General features: G+C 44.2%; 1 protein-coding gene across 1 annotated transcript; it reads right to left on the bottom strand.

Moving 5' to 3' along the window:
* Window positions 1-8,712: 8,712 nt before the first annotated feature.
* On the bottom strand, window positions 8,713-9,633 carry LOC147700648 (olfactory receptor 1G1-like). The gene has a single exon (XM_086929161.1). It carries the CDS (start codon window positions 9,631-9,633, stop codon window positions 8,713-8,715), a length of 921 nt encoding a protein of 306 aa, XP_086785287.1.
* Between the last annotated feature and the right edge of the window lie 9,887 nt (window positions 9,634-19,520).

The following is a 19,520-nucleotide window of genomic DNA, read 5'->3' as shown; positions in this document are numbered from 1 at the left end:
TCCGGAAGTCCTAAGTACAGCAGAGACCCCTGCCCTATCTGGCACTTACTGGCCTTGATATCCAGACTCACTTTCAGAAGGGCCTGAAGCATTTCCTGCAAGTGAAAAAGGTGGCCCTTCCAGCTGGTACTGAAGACAGCTATACCATCCAAGTGTGCATCACTGAATACCTCTATATCAGCCAAAACCTGGTTTGCCAGCCTGTAGAATGTCCACACCACTGGAGTCAAGCTAGCCGGGCTGATGAGAGGTGTTACCTCGAAACCGGTCCGGTCCTCGGATGCTTGATTCCGTTCTGGGAAGGACATGGCTTTTTTAGTTCGGACTGGACTGTTCCCATGGGGCACAGGGTCAGAGCTGATTTGCATATCGCCATTGTCTAACCCAGGGTGGTGTGGAGTGCAAAAAAACGATGGATTTGGGCCCAGATCTTTGGACTGGGGTGAGTGTGTGACATTGATCCACATTCGGTCCATCACCTGTTTTGTTTGCATATACAGCCTGTAGAATGTGGCACAGGCATTCCTCTATCCAAAGGGAATCACTTTAAATTGTTAGTGGCCCTCTGGAGTGGAGAAGGCTGACCTCTCATTGACCCTTCATTTTGGGCAATCTGCCTGTACCCTGATGTCTGATCAAAGGTACTCATGAAATTGCCAGCCCCTAACCTATCAATTACCTCATCAGACCAGGGTCTGTGGTGAGCATCAGTCTTGGTGACTGAGTTGAGCCCCCTGTAATCCACACAGAACTGGAACTCTGGGGTAGTACCCTGATGGGGCAGCTTTTGGTATCAGCACCAAAGGGCTGGACCAGGGCTACTGGAGGACTCAACAACTCCCAATTCCAACATCTTAGATCCCTCCTTCTTGATGCTGGCCCTCACCTTTTCAGAAAGCCAGTACATTCTGTATTTGACAGGGAGACTGGCTCCTTTATCAATGTCATGGGTACACCAATATGTAACTCCAGGAGTGAGGGAAAACAGAGAGGAGAACTGTCCCAACAAGTTGTGACAATCCATCTGCTGCTCTGAAGTCAGGGTAGAGGTGAGGTTTACATCTTCCACTGACCCATACCTCTCTGTGAATGCTAGGAGGTAAATCGTCTCTTCCTTCCCACCATCTGTCCCCATCAACATGGCGAACTCAGACCTCTCTCAAATGGTGGTTTAAGATGGTTGATATGAAGAACCCTCTGGGGTTGTCGGGGGCCTTGATGTCCACCAAGTAGGAGGCCTCCCCCTTCCTCTCAACAATCTCTTAGGGCCCAGTCCAATGGTCTTGGAGGGGCCCTGGACCCACAGGCTTTATCATTCACACTGTCTATGTAAATTGGAATTCCACAGGGATAGCTGCGTGGTTATAACACTGCCTCATTACCTCCTGGCTGCCCTCCACGTGTTCAGGAGCTTGCTTTTAAAACCTGGCCAGGTGGCTCCATAAGGCTAGCATGTAGCTAACCACATCCTGTGGAGATTTCTGGCGAGCTTGCTCCCACCCTTTCCTAACCAGGCTGAGGTCACCTTACGAAAGCTCAAAGTGGCTAAATCCAACCCCCTTCTATGGCACCTCCCTGTGAGCAAGGAGCAGGCATGGTAAGAGTTCATCCCTACTTGTGCCACATGAGCTCAGGCAGGCCCTTGATCATGCATGCCCTTGAGGGTCTTGTTGAATCTCTCAACAAGCCCATTGGAATGTGGATAGAAGGGTGCGGAAAATGTGTAAGTAGGTAGACACTACTTCCACATTGACTACATATAAGCGGACATGAGGTTTTTGCCCCTATCACCCACCACTTATTCAGGGGAAACCACTCTGATAAAATTCCCCATTAGGGCCTTAGCCATCACAGGTACAGTTGCAGTTCTCAGAGAAATGGCCTCTGGGTATGTGGCATGATCAACCATGATAAACCTGCTGCTAGAGCTGTCTTGGGATCCATGGACCTTATAATGTTGATGTCCACCCTTTCAAAGGGGTGCCAATGACAGGCTAGGGATTCTGGGGAGCTTTCAGCTTCTGCCCTGCCTTCCCGCTGGCTTGGCAGGTCAAGCAAGTTATACAGAATGTATAAGAGGAAAGTAGAGGATAAGCCTGGCAAAGGTTGTGTCCTCCCCCAGATGTCCTACCAGGGGTATTTTAATGAGCTAGCTCCAGCTCTAGCAGTGGGGAACTTCCAGTGCTCTTGTTGCCCCATGCGCATGTACGTTAGGATCGCTATGTAGGAGGCCATTGTCACATGGCCCATAGAGACATTCTCATTTTCTCTAAGTTACAATGAGCATGCTGCAGCTTGCCTGCTGCTTTGCGCATGTTACTATACAACTTTCTTTTAGCAATACCTTCTATGGACATTTTCACAAGAGAACTCATTGCTGTGTTCACTCTGCCTGTTCCTGTGATTTTGTTTGAACATTTTGAGCAAGGTCGAACAACAATGCCTCTTGTTATGTTGTTCTGGCATGGCCGTAACCTTTAGACAAAACATACCGATGCAGCTGTTGTTTGGACAACCTACTTTGGTTTTTATTAGGATACACAAATAGATGGTACACCCTTGCAGAGGGACCTTTCGAGGGAGAAGAGCGATACAGCACCTATGAAGTAGAAATACTCTCTATAGGCTGTATTTGTACAATGCATTTTCCTGCTTTTTGTGGCTCATATACTGCATGTTAGGGCATGTTAGTTAAAATAAATATTTTAAATCATTTTGTGTCTCTCTGAGATCTTATTGTGAACAAGTACAAGAGAGCGAGCGAAAGGGTGAGTCTTGTTAGTGCGATTCCTGAGAGATTTGGAAGTGTTCATTTCTGGGGTGTCGAATTTGTTTCTCTGTGAGTGAGTAGGAGAGCAAGTGAGACGCTATAGATAGTCAGTCCTGGGCTCATGGGTACTAAGGTGGGAGGATCACTCAGTCCTTATACACCAAGGTCCTATACCCCTGTTCATAGTTCTGTTTTTGTGCAGAATCACTGCCACGGATCTGTTTCAAACACACAAGCACAAAACATATTGACCTCTCTAGTTGCCTAGTGCTCATTAAGCCTACATATGTAATGCCTAACCTATGGGTTTTTCATCCTTCCAAGGGTGCCCTTTTCATAAAAAATCCTTCTTTGGGTAACCCTTAGACAGTTTTCGACTCAGCCTCTTAGAGGACCCACATCACACACCCGCATGCACTATACATCGTTTTGTCTTAAAAGATCTCCACTAAAGTGACACTTCAGGGGACCCATAGGGCATTGCAGCACGGCCCGAAGAGGAGCAAAACGTCCAATAATGAAGCAAGAAATCCTTTGGGGTGTGTGAGGGCATTAAGAGACAAGACTTACTTTTTCTCCTCACAAGTGCCCCTCAAAAATCCTAGGACTACTTTCATCTTTTCTCTTACTCTATTTTAAGTGGGTGACTACTTGTACCCCTCATCTGGAACAGTTTCTCCTGTTTTGATTAATATGATTAACTTTAGGCGCACGGGCACTGGACCTCAACTGGCTCCTGGTCCCCCCTCTTTGAATAGATGCATAGGGCTCAAATACACCCAAAGTTATCCTGTGCTCACCCTCTCACAGCTGGGCACAGAGAATTCAGGCTTAACTTAAGCGGCAATGTGTAAAGTATTTGTGCAACTCTTCAAGCAGTAAAACAGTGAAAACAACACACAAAAAGATCTTACACCTGTTTAGAAAAGCAGATCCTATTTTACTAAATGAAACAACCAAAACAACAAGAATCCAATAAGTAGAACTTGAGAAATTGATTTTTTTTAAATAAACTTTAAAATAGCGCTGATAAGCAACAAGGGCAGTGACAAAGTCAAAAGTTCAGGCCAACCACAATGGAAAAATATAATACATTTATATAATTTATTTGGCACCAAGATTATAAAGACCCAATCCATAGAGCCAGTGATATGCTATTTCAAAGATTTTAAGGTAAATATAGTGCCTAAAAGTACAGAGTTACACTCACAGTTATTGGGTTGTGTAAGACCAGGTCAAAGTCACAAGTTCAGGCTTACCATGATGGAATGCAGTCTGGATACAGGGCCCAGGAAAGTCCAGCTGTAAAGGTCACCTTCTAAAATCCAGCATGAACAGGTGGAGGGGGCCCTGGGGAGCAGGGAGAGCTTTGAGGGTGGTGGTTGCTCTGGCACAGATCAGGTCTGGCATCACGGATGGTTGTTGCAATAGCACAAAGATCCTTTTGAGCACCTTGTATGGTTGATGCTGTAGGGCGAAGTGCAGTTCTCATATTGCGAGTCATCACTGGTGTTTGCTCTGGCATGAAGAGTAGGGCATTGGCGGCAGTACAGGCGGCAAGATCTTGGTGTGAACAGTTCTGAGCCTAAAACTTCAGATATTTTCCTTTTCTTGGGGAAAGAGCTCAACTGACGCCACACCAAGGGTCCAGGACCTGAGGGACACCTCTTGGGGATCAGGAGCTCACTCCAGTAGAGGTCATCAGGACTCAGATAGTTTTAATTCCAGGCCTAGGCATCAAATCAGCTGAGTAGATGCAGGGATGCCTTGTGATCTTTTAATGTCCGTGTAGCTCATAACAGGAGGTCAGTCAACTGACCCTTGGCATCACCTCAGTGTGGGATAGAGGGTGCAGCTACACTGTTCCTTCACAGAAAGCAGGGCAGCAGAGTACCATGGCAATAAAGTAGCAGTCCTTCTGTCTGCAGAGAAGCACATCTGCTGTTCTTCTGCAGTATCCACAGGTCCAGAGGTGTACTGAAGAGTTGAGTCTGCTGGACCACTATGATTCCTTGTTGCTAGCTTTGAAGTAGGATATGTTTCTGAAGGGTTCCATCTCCCCCCTCACCCCCACTCCCCGGAGGTACTTGGAATTATCTGCCTCCCTTTCCTGGCCCCTGTATGTCTGGGGACACAAAAGACTAGTTTGAAATCCTCTGTGAGTGTGCTGAGGCAGAGCCTTGGTGATGGCTAAGTGTGGTAAGTGACAGCTCTGCCACTCACAGATTCAGAAATTGTACATCCTGCCAACACCTATTTCACCTTTGTCTCACTGCCTGTAAGCAATACAGAAAGACCATCTGCCAACAACCCCTAACCATCTAGTCACGTGACCCAGGATATAGGCTACAGGCAGCAGATAAGAAAAGAAAATGCCAACTTTCTAAAAGTAAACATAAGGAGATGTGTTAACTTTCTAATAGTGGCATTTTCAGAACTGTGACTCAAAATGCAATTTTTTTCTATTAAAGTAGATTTTAAATGCAATTATTTAAACACCAAACACTCCTACTGGCTCCCAATTGGAAGTTATCACTTATTAAATATAATTAAGCAACACAATATTATGCTAAGAGAGGGGTAGGCTTTGCAGTAATTGTTAGACCTGTCAGAGTTAGGGTGACTCCCTTTAACTTTTTGCCCTCTTGCCTCATGATCTGGGCTATATCTTTTTGTTAGACTCAGGACTGCTGGCACTTTGCCACTGCTAATCAGTGCTAAGATGCGAGTGGTCTCCTCTAATACATGGTGACATTGGAAAAACCTATTGCAGGCCTCTGCCATTACAGTGATGCCTACCCCTTCCATAGGCCAGCATTAGGAATTCCTGTATACCCTCCTTAGGTGGTAATACCTGAACAGGAAGGAGTAGCTATGTCAAGTTTGGTAAGGTTCAAAATGTAGTGAGAAATCCTCTCTGTTGGTGTATTTGGATTTTGGATGACTGTTTCTAAAATGCCACTTTTAGAAAGTGGGCTTTGCTCTGTCCTTCACTCAGCTCTGTGTGCCTGCCCCAACCCACGTCTGGCCCGGGGTGGCAGCCCCACACTTGCACACTTCCTAGACTCCCCGCATAACAGAAAGGGCTGCCTCCATCTACATACTCCTATGGCCCTCTTAGATTGAGAGGAAGGAGTGGTGATTCGCATTTACACCTCAATAGGTTGAGCCCTGCCACTCCACAGTAGGATTAACTGCTCTGCTTTGTTAGGACCGACAGTTAGGAGCCAGTGCAGGAAAGACATGGAACCCACCAGAACTTCAAAGACCTTTCCAGAAGCTTCTGCCCCTTCTAGTAGCTGGACATCAGGGTATACAAATAGAGCCCTGACCCCACATATTTTATGCACTACTGACTTGGAGTATTCTACGATGGAGTAAAGGCTGCTGTGCTGAAGGATTGCACTCTTACTGTGCTGACTGTTCCAAGGGACTGCTCCTCTGCTAGATGGTGCTGCCTTACTGCCTGCTGACCTCTACCCTGCTCCAAGCATCACGACAAAACACCAGAGTGACTCCCAGTACTTGTTGGGTTACTCCCTATCTTCTTCTGAGGCCACAGGGACACCAAAGACCTTACTCTCCCAGGATTTATATCTCCCTGCAAGCCCAGGTGTTTCCTGAGTGTGGGGAACCCAAACACCCGGTGGCCAGTTCAGCAGAGGGCTCGCAGCCCCTGTTCTGCACACCCCAGTTGGGAACAAGAGCCCCGTCACTCCTTGGCTGCAGTTAAGCTGACCGGAGCAGTCCCAGAGGTTGCGCCATGTCTCCCTCCACCAAGGACTTTATCTCAGTGCGTTTTTTCTTGACTGACTCAAGCGGTCCGACTGAATCTGCCTGGTACTGACACACCACAGGAGACTGTACTCTGGAGAGCCTCATCACAAGAACTTGATAAAGTAAAGTAAAGTCTCTAAAATGCACCTCACTCATTTTTAAAGCACCTCTTCTCTTAAACTGGTCTAACTCCTCTGCTACTGATTGAATTTTTCTTGTACAATTTGTTTCTCTTTTACCAGATAAAGATATATTATTTTTCTAAGCTTGTGTGGGTCCCTTTTTGTTGTGTTTCCATTGTGTTACTATAGGTGTGTGTTACATAAATACATTGCACATTGCCTCTAATGATAGGACAGCCTACTCTGTGCCATGCTACCCGAGGGTGGGTACAGAAACCCCAGGGTTGCTTTGGACCCTACCCTGGATAGAGTGCTGGTCCCTGCTTGGACAAGGGTGCATACCCCTGCCAATTAGAGACCCCATGTCTACCAGTCATGAAAAAACAATCTAAGAATGTTTTACTACCAGGACATGTAAAAGTTAAAATTACATGTCCGACTTGTTTAATACACTGCACCCTGCCATATGGGCTGGGTTGCACCTACTCCAGGGGTTATTTATATGTAATAAAAAGAAAGGTCAGGTCAAAATGGCAGCTTAAGACTGCACACACTGGCTTCAAGGCAGCACTGAGACATATTATTTAAAAAAGGCTACTTAAGTGGGTGGCACAATCAATCAGGGTTTATAAAGCATGACAAATCGCCCGTAAAGGTCTCAATGTGCTATCAGGGGAAGAGGATAGAGAAAGCAGTAATAAACAGGGTATGAAAAAAAACTCCAAAAAACAGGTGAAAGGGAGGAGTAAGCAGTAAAAAAGTAGGCAAAAGCAGGAGAAAGCAATTAAAAAAATGAGGGGAGGAGAAAGCAGTAAAAAGCGAGGTAAAAGAGGAAGAAAATTGGGTTAAAAGTAGGAGAAAGCATTAGAAAATGTGGGAGAAACAGGAGAAAGCACCCAAAAAATGTGGGATAGGAAGGAGAAAGCAGTAAAAATCAAGGCACACGCAGGAAAAATCAGTAATAAAAGTTGGGATAAAGAAAGGAGTTAACAGTAATATTAGGTAAAAGCAGGAGAATGTGCTCTGAGAAACAGGAGATATTATGCCCTTGTGAATTCCCATAGAAGCCCAGGTTCTGGTATTAACCTGGGCTTCTATGGGAATTCACAAGGGCCTATTATCAAGCCCGTTATCACCGCTTTTGCTGGCGATAATGTATCACCCTTTCTTGATAATATGGCCCCTAGGGAGTCCTGGAGAAAGCACAGCGGTGCAGGAACACAGGAGAGCAAGGTCTGGGCCCTGCTCACAATCTGTGCTGAGAGACCACTAATAGCATTTAATTAATAGGCCCTTGGTACATGTTGTAACATTTTACTAGGGACTTCCAAGTACATTAAATGTACCAATTACGTGTAAGCCAATTTCACCTTGTTTAAAGGAGAGGGCCCAAACACTTTGACACCGGTTATACTTGGTAAAGTGCTCTGAGTCCTGAGAGCCAACAAAAATGTTCAGAAATCATGAGGGTAAAGGCAAATGTTTGGGGATGACCTGCAGAAATTGCTACGTCCAACAATACATTAATTCTGTCTCAGCACAGATTAACATGAACTCATTTTAGCGCCTCACAATCATTAAAATTCCATGTAACAAAATGATATGCACCTAAATGTAATCAAATGCGAGGGTATGCGTTTTGATGGTGCCACGTGAACACCAGAACTATGCTTTGGTAAATCTGGCTTTAAGAGGTTAAAACTTCCAAATTGTCTAAGTAAATCATACCACATTAGAAGTAGTTAACCACTCAAAGTTGAGAAAGAAAGCAATAGCTTTATTTAGATGAGAGCATGAGACAGCCCTATTAACAACTGATAATTTCTTTATAATGTGAAGCTTTAATTTTGTCAAAAATAAAAATCATATTAACATTTGGTGGATAATAATGTGTTAAACATTACAGTTGCAAATGAATGTACATGAATTAAGATCATTCCAGGTTCACTGCCTGAATTTTAGGAGTCATGTGTAATAAAGTTTGTAATTGCTCAACAATGTGCGTTTACCAAACTTGAACCTGCATGTTCTTCTTCAAACAGCTTATCTTCTTATTTTTGACTTCATCAAGGCATTCTTAAACTCTGTGTTTTTTAGGGTGTAAATAATGGGATTACAAAGTGGAGTAACAGCAATATATGACAGAGAAGAAATCTTGTTGACTGAATATGTTGATGGTGGCCGCACATAGGTACCAAAAAGAGAACCGAAAAATAAAACAACTACAGTGATGTGTGACAGACATGTGGAAAATGCCTTCTGCCTCCCTCCTTTACATTTAATATTTAGGATTAACGAGATGATTTTGATATAAGAAATAATAATTACATTGAAGGACATTAGTGCCACTATAGTAGCTATTACATAGGTAAGAATTGCAATTGAGCTTTTATCACTACAGGAAATCTTGAGAAGAGTAGTGGCATCACAGAAGAAGTGGTCAATTATGTGTGACTCACAGAAGGAGAGCTGGGAAAGCAAGACAGTATGTGGTATTGGGAGTAGGAAACCTGCTATCCATGTTACCAAAGCTAGTCGTATGCACATAGAGCTACTCATGATGGATGTGTAATGTAAAGGATTGCAGATGGCAACATATCGATCACAAGCCATCACCGAGAGAAGGACATAGTCTCCAGCCTCCACGACCATAAAACAGTACAGCTGCAGCAGGCACTGTGTAAATGACACCTGTGTGCCTTCCTGAAAGAAGTGGGCCAGCATGTGTGGAAAAATGATTGAAACATAACATATATCATTAAAGGACAAATTTATAAGGAAAAAATACATGGGTGTGTGCAGATGGGAGCTGCAGTAAATGGTTGTGATGATTAGAAGGTTTCCTGCCAGAGTTAATAAGTAAATCAGTAAAAAAGCAACAAAGAGTGGAGCTTGTAGGCGTGGAAGGTCTGAAAATCCTACAACCAGAAAATAATTTACTGAACTCTGATTTTCTTCTTTCATTTGTCCAGTGATACAGGAATCTGTGTTTGCAGAAAACCTGAAAAGAAACATAAACAACATCAATGGAAATATTTAAGCTAGAGAACAAGATGATGCTACAAAGGTGAACCAATAACACACATATGCTAATATGACTATTGCAATAGTTAATATTTAAAAGATATTACATTTTCTACAGGGGGGTATTAGAGATCTGCCACTGTACTGCAGGTCATGGAATACAATTTTAGCAACTAGCCTCCTATCCTTCTATACTGTTAGATTTAGTATTAATATGTTGTTTTTAAAATACTAGAGAAGTTAAACTGTGGAGCTGATCATTAGGGTCTGAGAGTTTACACAACTTAGAACAGCAAACAAAGGACCTACGAGCCAGATTTAAGCCCATACAGCACATTCCTGCCTTTTTCCTGTGCCAATGCCCTTTCTGCAGCCTAACACCAATGCAAAATTAGTGTATTCGGGGAAACCCAATAAACCCTTGTAGGCTTGGGCAAGACAGATGATTGAGGTAAAGAGTGTCTACAAGGGATTTAAATTTTAAACTAAGTACATATAGTTTAGACAATATATTCTTATCATAGGATTACTAATTCATTCTAATGTTGTTCAAAATATTACATTCAATGAAATACAAAAAGAGGAGAAAGGGAAAAAGCACACAGCAAACTGATTATATATGAAAAAAATTGTATTTGAAAGAATCATGGGGATATATAGAAATTATTCCAAGCATAAAAGTTATGAAAAGCTGTACATATAAATTCCCAGGTCAGTTCACAACATTTCATCAACTCCGTTAATTAATGAAGAAGATCCAATTCATAGATATAAAAAAGGTTTCTTCCAATGCACAAATGCTGTGGAGATGATGTTTTTGCTCGACGTTTCGGTCTTCCTTGTTGTCATCCATGAGACCATCATCAGGACTAGTATTTTTTCAAAAAGAACGCCCCTTGAAAGAACTGGGCACAGTTGCCACTGGTCTCCGAACTGAATGATTATTTTCTCTTTAGTCCAGGAGATCTGAAGTAGTAATACTGGTCACTTAGTATTACAGGAGTTTTAATGATTCCAATGCCAGCCGCAATGAAGAGGCCAAAGTCGCGGTATTTACTAGTCGCACAATCGGCAGTTAAACCCTCTGCAATTTTGAGTTAACCTCCAACCAGGTTGGAGGTTAACTCGAAAAACACTGCACAAAAACAATGCCCATGAGGCATATTCTGCTATCTATGTGTACTGCATAATGCAGCACATAGAAAGAGGGAGTACTGAGCAGAAATAAAATATATTTCTCCTTATTATGCCTCTCCTGGGCTAGCACATCTTTTTGGCTCCTTCCCAGATGTATCAGTCCTGGCAAATCTGAGAATGTGTCCAAAAGCCTGGGAGTTATGTGGCACACCCAGGCATGCGTCCATGGAACACCTTCCTAGGGCAGAGTAAGGCAATGTGGCGATTTGCGCTGCACTGCCTTACTCCAGGTTTACGGAGCCCATGCAAAGATGCCTTGTGAGGTTTCCTGAATCTGACTGAAGGTATGGGATGCTCTTTCACCATGTTGTGTGGTGCAATATAAACAAAAGTTGTTATGCTGTGTTGTGTGATCTATAGAGAGCAGAACTGTGTCATATTTACCAGTAAATGGCACAGTTCTAGTTTCTCCATGGGCTGACACACTTTGTTTAGCCATGCCCCAATGCAGACACCCTTGAGCAATAGTGCAAGGGTTTCTGCGTTATGGTCTGCATAGTTTATGTGCAGGAAGGGTCCCTTCCTGCACAAAAGTATGCGGGCAGGCAATTTCCTTTCTTTGTGTGCTACATATTGTATCAGAGTATAGAACAATGTGAAATTGGGATAAGTTGCATTACTATGACAGCCTCAAGGAAGCACATAAAAGTGGTGTAAATCTATGTCTACAAGTATTTAAAGATAAGGATTTGTTTCAAAATCTATGTGTGCAGTGTCAGCAATAAAAGTGCAATGATCACACACCAATGTTTTTCAATAAGACTGCCCAAGCCATTGTAGTCATCAGTGAATACATACAAGTATATTCCCTTGGTAATTGCACCAATTTCCTCTTCCTCCTCCCTGACTTTAGGTGATGAGATCAAACCTGCAATTTGTGAATAGATCCCTGATGCAGGACTGTAAATTTTAGATAGACTTTAAACTTTCCAATCCATTGCAGAGACAACTCATGTATAGCATAATGCTTACTTTATGTTTCTTGTGTGTCTGCTGTTTAACAAAGTTGAAGGTATTTCTGTTGTCAGTCTATTTCGTTTATTCCATTCTGTCTACAATTATTTGCAAAATACAACCTATGAGAGCTCACACACTGGCACTATAAGTGTATCTCTTTAATCTGTTAGTTCTTATCTCTAGATATCTTTTAGTTGATGATGGTAATAGAAAATCGAGGTTGTTATCCTGAAATTCTAGGCATACAATGAGATACATAGTGCAGAATATGTTCCTCAATGTCCTGAGGGTTATTACAAGTAGTATCTGGTGTTGTTATGTTGGGATTGGAAAGGGTCCTAGTGTACCTCATGGGTCCCATTCAATAGCCTTCATCACAAATCCCTCAAATGATTCTTCAATCCTTTCCTCAGTCTCTCCTGATGTTAGTCAGTGATGTTGGGAAATGAATCTGGAAGAATAGGGAAGCATTCTTCCAACCTTACATTTCAGGATGACCCCTCCAATTGGTTTGAGAAGGACTTCATTGTTTCTATATATTAATTGCCAATATTAGGTTAACTCTAAACCATATATGCCATTCACACCATGTACCTTCATCCCATGCAATCTGTTAAACTAACCATGCTTTTGATTCGCAGAAATGCCCATGTTCAACGTAGAAGGAGAAAGCACATTTCTCACTCTAAAGTTCAGTAGCAAGAGGAAACACCCTTCAGTACCAATCTATTATGGTCTATGTGTGAAAACACCAGGCCAGATGCATTGGTATCTAACATAAGGACAACCCCCCACCTTATTTGAAATCAGACCTTAAGGGTCAACTGGGTGGCCCCCTGTACTATACACTGTGTAGGTTTAGCTCAGCAATGACACTTCATGATACAAGGAGGTACCCAATGATGAAGCATGCCACCTTTTGTGGGTTAGGGAAATACTTTCTCCTAGGTAGTTGTGTTTCCTCCAGCTAGGTGTATATTAGTTTTCAGACCCAAGGGTTCACTTTGTGTTTGATTGCATTTATTAACACATTTTGTGAAGAACATAGTTAAATTATTCCCACACATTTCAAAAGGCATGGGTTTCCATACAGAGCATATTATGTGGTTATTCATGTTGGACATGCAGGTATTTGAGGTTTGCAGACAAAGAGATGCTGCAGATTGTTTCATGATTACAAGATAATAAAACCCCACTCCTATCAAACAGTCATTGTCATTTAATCATGTTTTGATACATTGATAATTAACCTATCAATGAAATCATGACCTGACGACTATGGAATGTTGCAGACAGTTCTGAGTGGAGAATAATATCGATTAATTAGATAAGAAGAGAAAACATAGAAAACATTTTGAAAAATCAAGAATTTCTGAAAGTAGAGTTAAGGAAAAGGAGGGAACAAATGCAGAGGGAACCAACCACTAGGACACTGTGGAAGCAGCTCTCTACCAGCACACATCGTTGTCATCCGGGCCTTCATAGTCTCGATACATAAATCAACAAATAGTGTCTAGAGCTCCACAGTGCATTTGAAGTTACACCTAGGCAAGTGAACCTGCACCTGACATTTAAGGACCGATTACGATTCCGGTCAGAAGGGCTCCGAATTATGTTCAGAGCCCTTCCTACCCGTCGGAATGTGCCGGCTGAATTCCTTTCCGACCGAGCCATTCCGATGGGCTCGGTCGGAATGGAATCCGACTCGGATTTCCAGATGGCTTACGATGGGCTCAGAGAGCAGTCCATCGTAAGTCCGGAAATCCGTCAGTACTCCCCCGGTCGCCTCTTTACGATGGAGGGAGTACGATGGAAGATTTTCACTGCCTTTTCGTGCCAGTGTTTCCGGCACAAAAAGGCAGACAGAAACTGTATCTGGGGGGCCCCAGCAGGGCCCCCATTGGTGTGAGGCCGCCAAATGGTGCCCTGGGGGCACCTATGGTGCCCCTTCATTGATCCCTGCACCCTGAGGCAGGCACCTTGGGGTGCCGGCCACAGGGTGCTGGGATGAACTGCACCCCTGCGTTTCACAATGGAGGCATGCATTCCGCTCTGAATGCATGCTCCCATTGTGAAGTATACGAGTGCGACTGAACAGGGTTTGTCGCATTGTACTTGCAGGGCCGTAACTGACAACAGCAGGTCGGTCGGTTAAGCTCCTGACCGATGTTGGACGGACCTGAGTCCGTCCAATATCGGAATCAGTCCCGTAATGTCACACTGCCTTAGGTGAGGCTTATTTGGGTAAAATAAGCTAACCCTGGTTATGGGTGAGGTTACAATTGGCTATGGCTAGATAGAGGCTGAACAAGGTAGTTGGTCACATACCTGCCCAAGGAGGAGGCATCACTGGCCACTTGGCAAAAGAATGGGCTATGTAGGATCCTTTAATAAACATTTAGGGAATTACTTAGGGCCTGATTCTGATGTGGTTAGAAAGCCCTACTAACAGCATGCTCCTTTCAAATCAGATAGGGTACGTGTCTTTCTGATCGACTCAGAAAGGTTTCTGACCAAAATAGTATAATGCCAATCCCAATCCGACACCATTTGGAATGACCGAGCGCACAGAGCAGAATCGTAGGTTTCTACGGGCCATGTTTCCGAACGACAGAGTACGATGCTGGATTTGGACAGCCTTTCTGAATCGTGCCATCCGGCTCCAATTGGCATTCGGAATCAGACTTTGGGGGCCCCTAGTGGGACCTCCTGCAACCAGAGCCTCCCACATTGAGTCTGTGGGGGTACCCATGGGTTCCCTTTTACCAGCCATGCACAGTGTGGCAGGCAACAGAGGGTGCCAGCCACAGGGTACCCAATTTTCCCCAGCCACCCCTTTCTTCAATGCCAGCTTATGCAGACCTCAACGAGAGAATAAACTTCCACGTACCAAAAACTGAGATGGTCCAACCTCGCCCTGGCTGAAACACTGCACATCCGCAGAGCCAGAGCAGGCGGAAAATCGTTCTCTCACATTGCAGCCAAGAGCTGGAACGAGCTACCGGCAGACATCAGACGAGCCGCGGCCCCTCCCTGAATACCTTCAGGAAGACTCTTAAGACCTGGCTCGTCGGCTGAACAGAGCAGTGCTCCCCCACCTCCTCAGCGCCTTAAGACCCTCATAGGTGAGTAGCACGCTTATAATTCCCGGATTGATTGATTGATTTGGTTGGAACAAAGGCTCCCATTGAAGTTAATGGGAGTCCAAACAAATTGTATCTGGAAGCATCCGGATGCATCGTACTCGGTCAGTTGGACTTTCCTGATCCGATTCAGTCAGAAACCATTCGCAATCCCATTAGGTGAGGAAGCTTTCCAAACCGCATCTGAATCAGGCCTTATGTTGTGGATAGGCTATACTGTGAATTATTTTATATATAATATATCTGATCACAAAATTGCTCCACACTGCATCTTTCTTATACTAGTTACTGTGGAAGGCTAACTGGGAACACTGAGGCCTTAATGTATGTGTGAGCGTCTATACTTGTATTTATTTATTTAGTTAGTTTGTTATTTCTTATTGAACTATGTCCATAATAGAGATACATATTTACATGACCTAAGGGTCAGTTTAAATAAGAATTCTTCAGATCCACATGCATGAATCACATTAAATTCATCTTTATGACCCTGTAGGCTCTGAAGTCAGCATTCTAGAGACAATTAAATCCTGTAGTCCCACGCGGGCAGTACATCCCTTACATTGATGAAGTAAATCCTCAATATAATTTGAGACCAGATAACATTCCTCCCATTGGTAATATGTGTCTGTTTCTTCATAGCCATCTTGTTGCTCTCACCATTATTTATATGTGTTTGGTTCTTTATAAAGCCATCTTGTTTCTTATACATGAAAGCACATTAGAACTGCTAGAAATACCATCTCTTTCTGCTCTACCATGATGTTAATGTCATTATTCACCCTAGAGAATCTGAGGAGCCACCCATCTTTACCATGGCATTCTTTAAAACGCCTTGCTATGGGACACTGTTTATCTTCCCTTGTTCTAGCTCTTAGATGTGCTAGAACTCCTTTACTTTGTGGATTGTGCTACCAATGTAAAATGATGAAAATAGACAAGCCAGCGCATATACACAATAATCAGAATTGCAGGTTAGATCTTTTGTAATCATATACGATTTCTTAGTCTTTGATAGTTGAATTGATTTACAACTAGTACTGTGCCTCCAGGCTTTACATTCCCCACACACATAAAAACCCTGCATAGTGTTAACGTTACTCTATAATTGAACCATGCTTTTGCTAAGAACATCTTTCAATGATGGACTTCTCTTGAATGTAACCTGTGGATTATCCCCTATATGCTTAGCAAGAATCACATCACTTCTCAAAACCTGCCAGAATTTCTTAAGCCTTCCTTTAACTTCCCATGCCTGGTTACTGAATGGGGTGATACATCTAACCGGTTGCTCTTCAGTCTTGTCCTTAACTTTCGGAATTAGCAAATCATCCCTTTTTACTTTATCTAATGAGGATGAGGAATGCAAAAGAGATGGATACATCTGGATCGACCCAGGACAGTGGGGCGATCGATTTGATAAATTGGTGAAATGTGTTCTTCTTTGGTACATGATCATAACTAAAAGAGCCCACTGGGGCAAATTGAACATAAAAAAAAATATTACTAAGGGCAATGTTTGAGTTAATTGCCCACTTGTGTAAAATGATAGAATTACTAGGATGAATTTTCTATGTGGACATTGAATTAGTACAAGCCTGGATGCAGTTATGACACTATTAGATATCATGGACAATGATTGGAAAAATGTGATCATGTATTTGAAATTTTAGGTTGAACCAAAGGATTATCATTGCAATTATTTCGAAAAAAGCATTGAAAATATATTATGCTTGAGATTTTTTAACAGAAATAATTGTTTTAGAATGGCCGCTGAGTTTCATAGATATGTACAATTTATGCACTTGTACTTAGGTATGGAAAAGCAAACGTAAGCAAGGAGCAGTCAGCTACGAAATGCGTCAAGCGTTTTCGCTGTAACTTATTAACCCCTTCACTGCGGCGACTATTCCGCCGCAGTGCTAAGGGGGTGGGGCGGAAATGCGGCGGGCGCATGTTGGTGACAGAACCGCTCCGTCACCAGCGTCAGTTGCGCTGTGCTTATGACGGAGCGGTTCCGTCATGGCCCCGCCCGCTCAATAGAACGCTCAGCGCAGGCGCGGAATCCGCGCTGTGCAGGAGCGTTGGGCGGGCCATGACGGAACCGCTCCGTCATCAGCACAGCGCCACCGCTGCTGATGATGGAGCGGTTCCGTCATCAGCAGGGGAGGGGTTAAATGTATCATGCTCTAGGGAATTGGGCTGCGGCTTGGTATATATATATAGGGGCAGATTTACAATTACTGACGCATCCCTGCAAATTAGCCGGGATGCGCCAGTAATTGTGCGCCGCAGCTCGCCACCCATGATGTGCCACATTTACAATGCGGCGCACCATAGGGCAAAAGCGCCATAGATGCATCATGCATCTGTGCCGTAAAGGCAGCGTATTGCTGGAGTTGCGTCGCAAGTATGATGCAGCTCCAGCAATGCTCTGGGGGGCCTATTCTTCAAATGCTGTGTCAAGCCTTACGCCTGCTTCAAGCAGGCGCAGGGTTTTGACGCAGCATTGGCCTAAAAGTGAATGAGTAAAATCTTGTAGATTGCCCTCAGCCACTTTTAGGAGGCATTCCTGCGCTGGAACGCCCCCCCTGCGCCAGAACGCCTCCTTATGGCACAGGGCTTTACAACGTGACGTATCTCGGATATGCGTCACCTTGGAAATACCCCATACCATGGCACATCTTATGCGCCGCCGCTGCGTCGCAAAAGTGATGCAATGGTGGCGTAAAAGAGGCGCTAGGGGCTTGTAAATCTGCCCCATAGTGTTAAAGCAGGGTGCACAATTTAATGATTTCAGAATTTTAAACTATTATGGTTTGCACATTGGAAAGGGGAAACCGCATACACATTTTGGGCATGATTCCATCCCTTTAAGGGTGCACAGACAGAATCTTATGCAATTTGCACCCACGGTTTGTGGCAAATGTGCCTGGTATAAATTTCGAGAGCAAACTCCGGGGCTGGGCACAGTTTAATCCTATTTAAATCACACTCAGGAGCCTGCACCACAATGGCACTTTCACGCACAATGTAGATAAGGGCATTTTATTTGGCATAATGTGTTATAAAGGAGCCTGATGCATATAGGGTTATTTTTTATATATTAAAGCATATACATCCTCAAGCTAGTCTGTGCCCTAGCCAGGGTTGTTAACAACTATGCGGTAGTCACACTTACAGCAGCTGAAAGGTAGGTTTTAGCACCCAGGGATGATGTCCGTGGTGGTTTTAACGAGTTAACAGGGGCACCTCTTGTATCACCAATTATGCACATATTTTCACCCCTAGCACACCTGGACCGTTGCCTCGTGAGAACTGCGTGTGAATAATACAGTGCACGTGACACAGGGGTCCAAGAGCACACGTGGGGAAATGAGTGAACATAGCATCTGCTCCACTCTCTAATGTACTCACTGTGTACTGTTTCCGTTAACACAAGAGTCCTCGTGCTGCACTCTCAGCAGTCCCACCTACCAGTGAACAGACACAATGGTGAGGTCGGTGTCCAAGTGCTCTCTGCAGCTCCTGGAAACAAAGTTCAACTCCTCTGGATAAGATCATTGCTTCAAGAGGAGGCTTGAGGGCAGGGCGAGCAGCAGGGTGCACTTCAGGTTAGGATGCAAGGTGCAGGATGCAGGGTGCACTTCATGTTAGGATGCAAGGTGCAGGGTGCAGGGTACAGGGTGCGGGGTGGAGGGTGCAGAGTTCATTGTACCGGGTGCGGGGTGGAGGGTGCAGAGTTCATTGTACCGGGTGCGGGGTGGAGGGTGCAGGGTCCCTCATATGAGGAACCCTGGTAAAGCGAGGAGAGCTGCGACCAATCACCACAGAGCTACCCGAAGCCAGAGGAAGAAGGTGCACTCATCAAAGTAAACAACACTCAGTTAGCAAAGAAGCAATGCAAGGAAAGAGGCATTTCACTGACACTTGCCCCCTGCTTATATAGGCGAGCAGGAGCTCATTATTATTGGTGACCCTGCTCCTCTCCTGCGGGACTCCGTCCCTGGTGATGGAGCAGGAGAGCCAGGGCCAGAGGTGCAAACCAGGTGATCATTAAAGGCTCTGCAGGATTTCCCTCCTGACAAAGACATTTTGGATTCAAAAAAGTCTGTGTGGTTGTGCTGGAATTAGTGTGCAGCAGGTGGTGTGATGACCATGCCTGCTGAGGTCCATCACTGGTCTGATGGTGACATTGAGCCGCGCTGACCCTCGCTGCTGCTGTCTGAAATGGTGACCTGCTGCAACCTTAACCACTTGCAGCAGGACACTTTCTGAATTACAAAAGTGTTTTATTCACAAACATCTTTCTTCACTATGAAAAGTCACAAAGGTGGAACTATTGCACATGCGCATGTTGAGTCTGCTTGAAAATTGCGGGTACAAACATGCGGTTTTCGGTCGCACACAGGGGATATGTACATGAAAGTGGTGGAGAAAGGCGTTAGCCTCCTGGCTTAACACCTCTCTCCGCCACTTCTGAAACGTAAGGCTGCACCATATTTACAAGAATGTGGTGTAGCCTAGCAT

Source organism: Lissotriton vulgaris, chromosome 7 (assembly GCF_964263255.1).
Source record: "Lissotriton vulgaris chromosome 7, aLisVul1.2, whole genome shotgun sequence".
NCBI classification, from domain to species: Eukaryota; Metazoa; Chordata; class Amphibia; order Caudata; family Salamandridae; genus Lissotriton; species Lissotriton vulgaris.
Note: the sequence above shows the minus strand (reverse complement) of the source record. Positions and strands in the feature narration are given on the sequence as shown.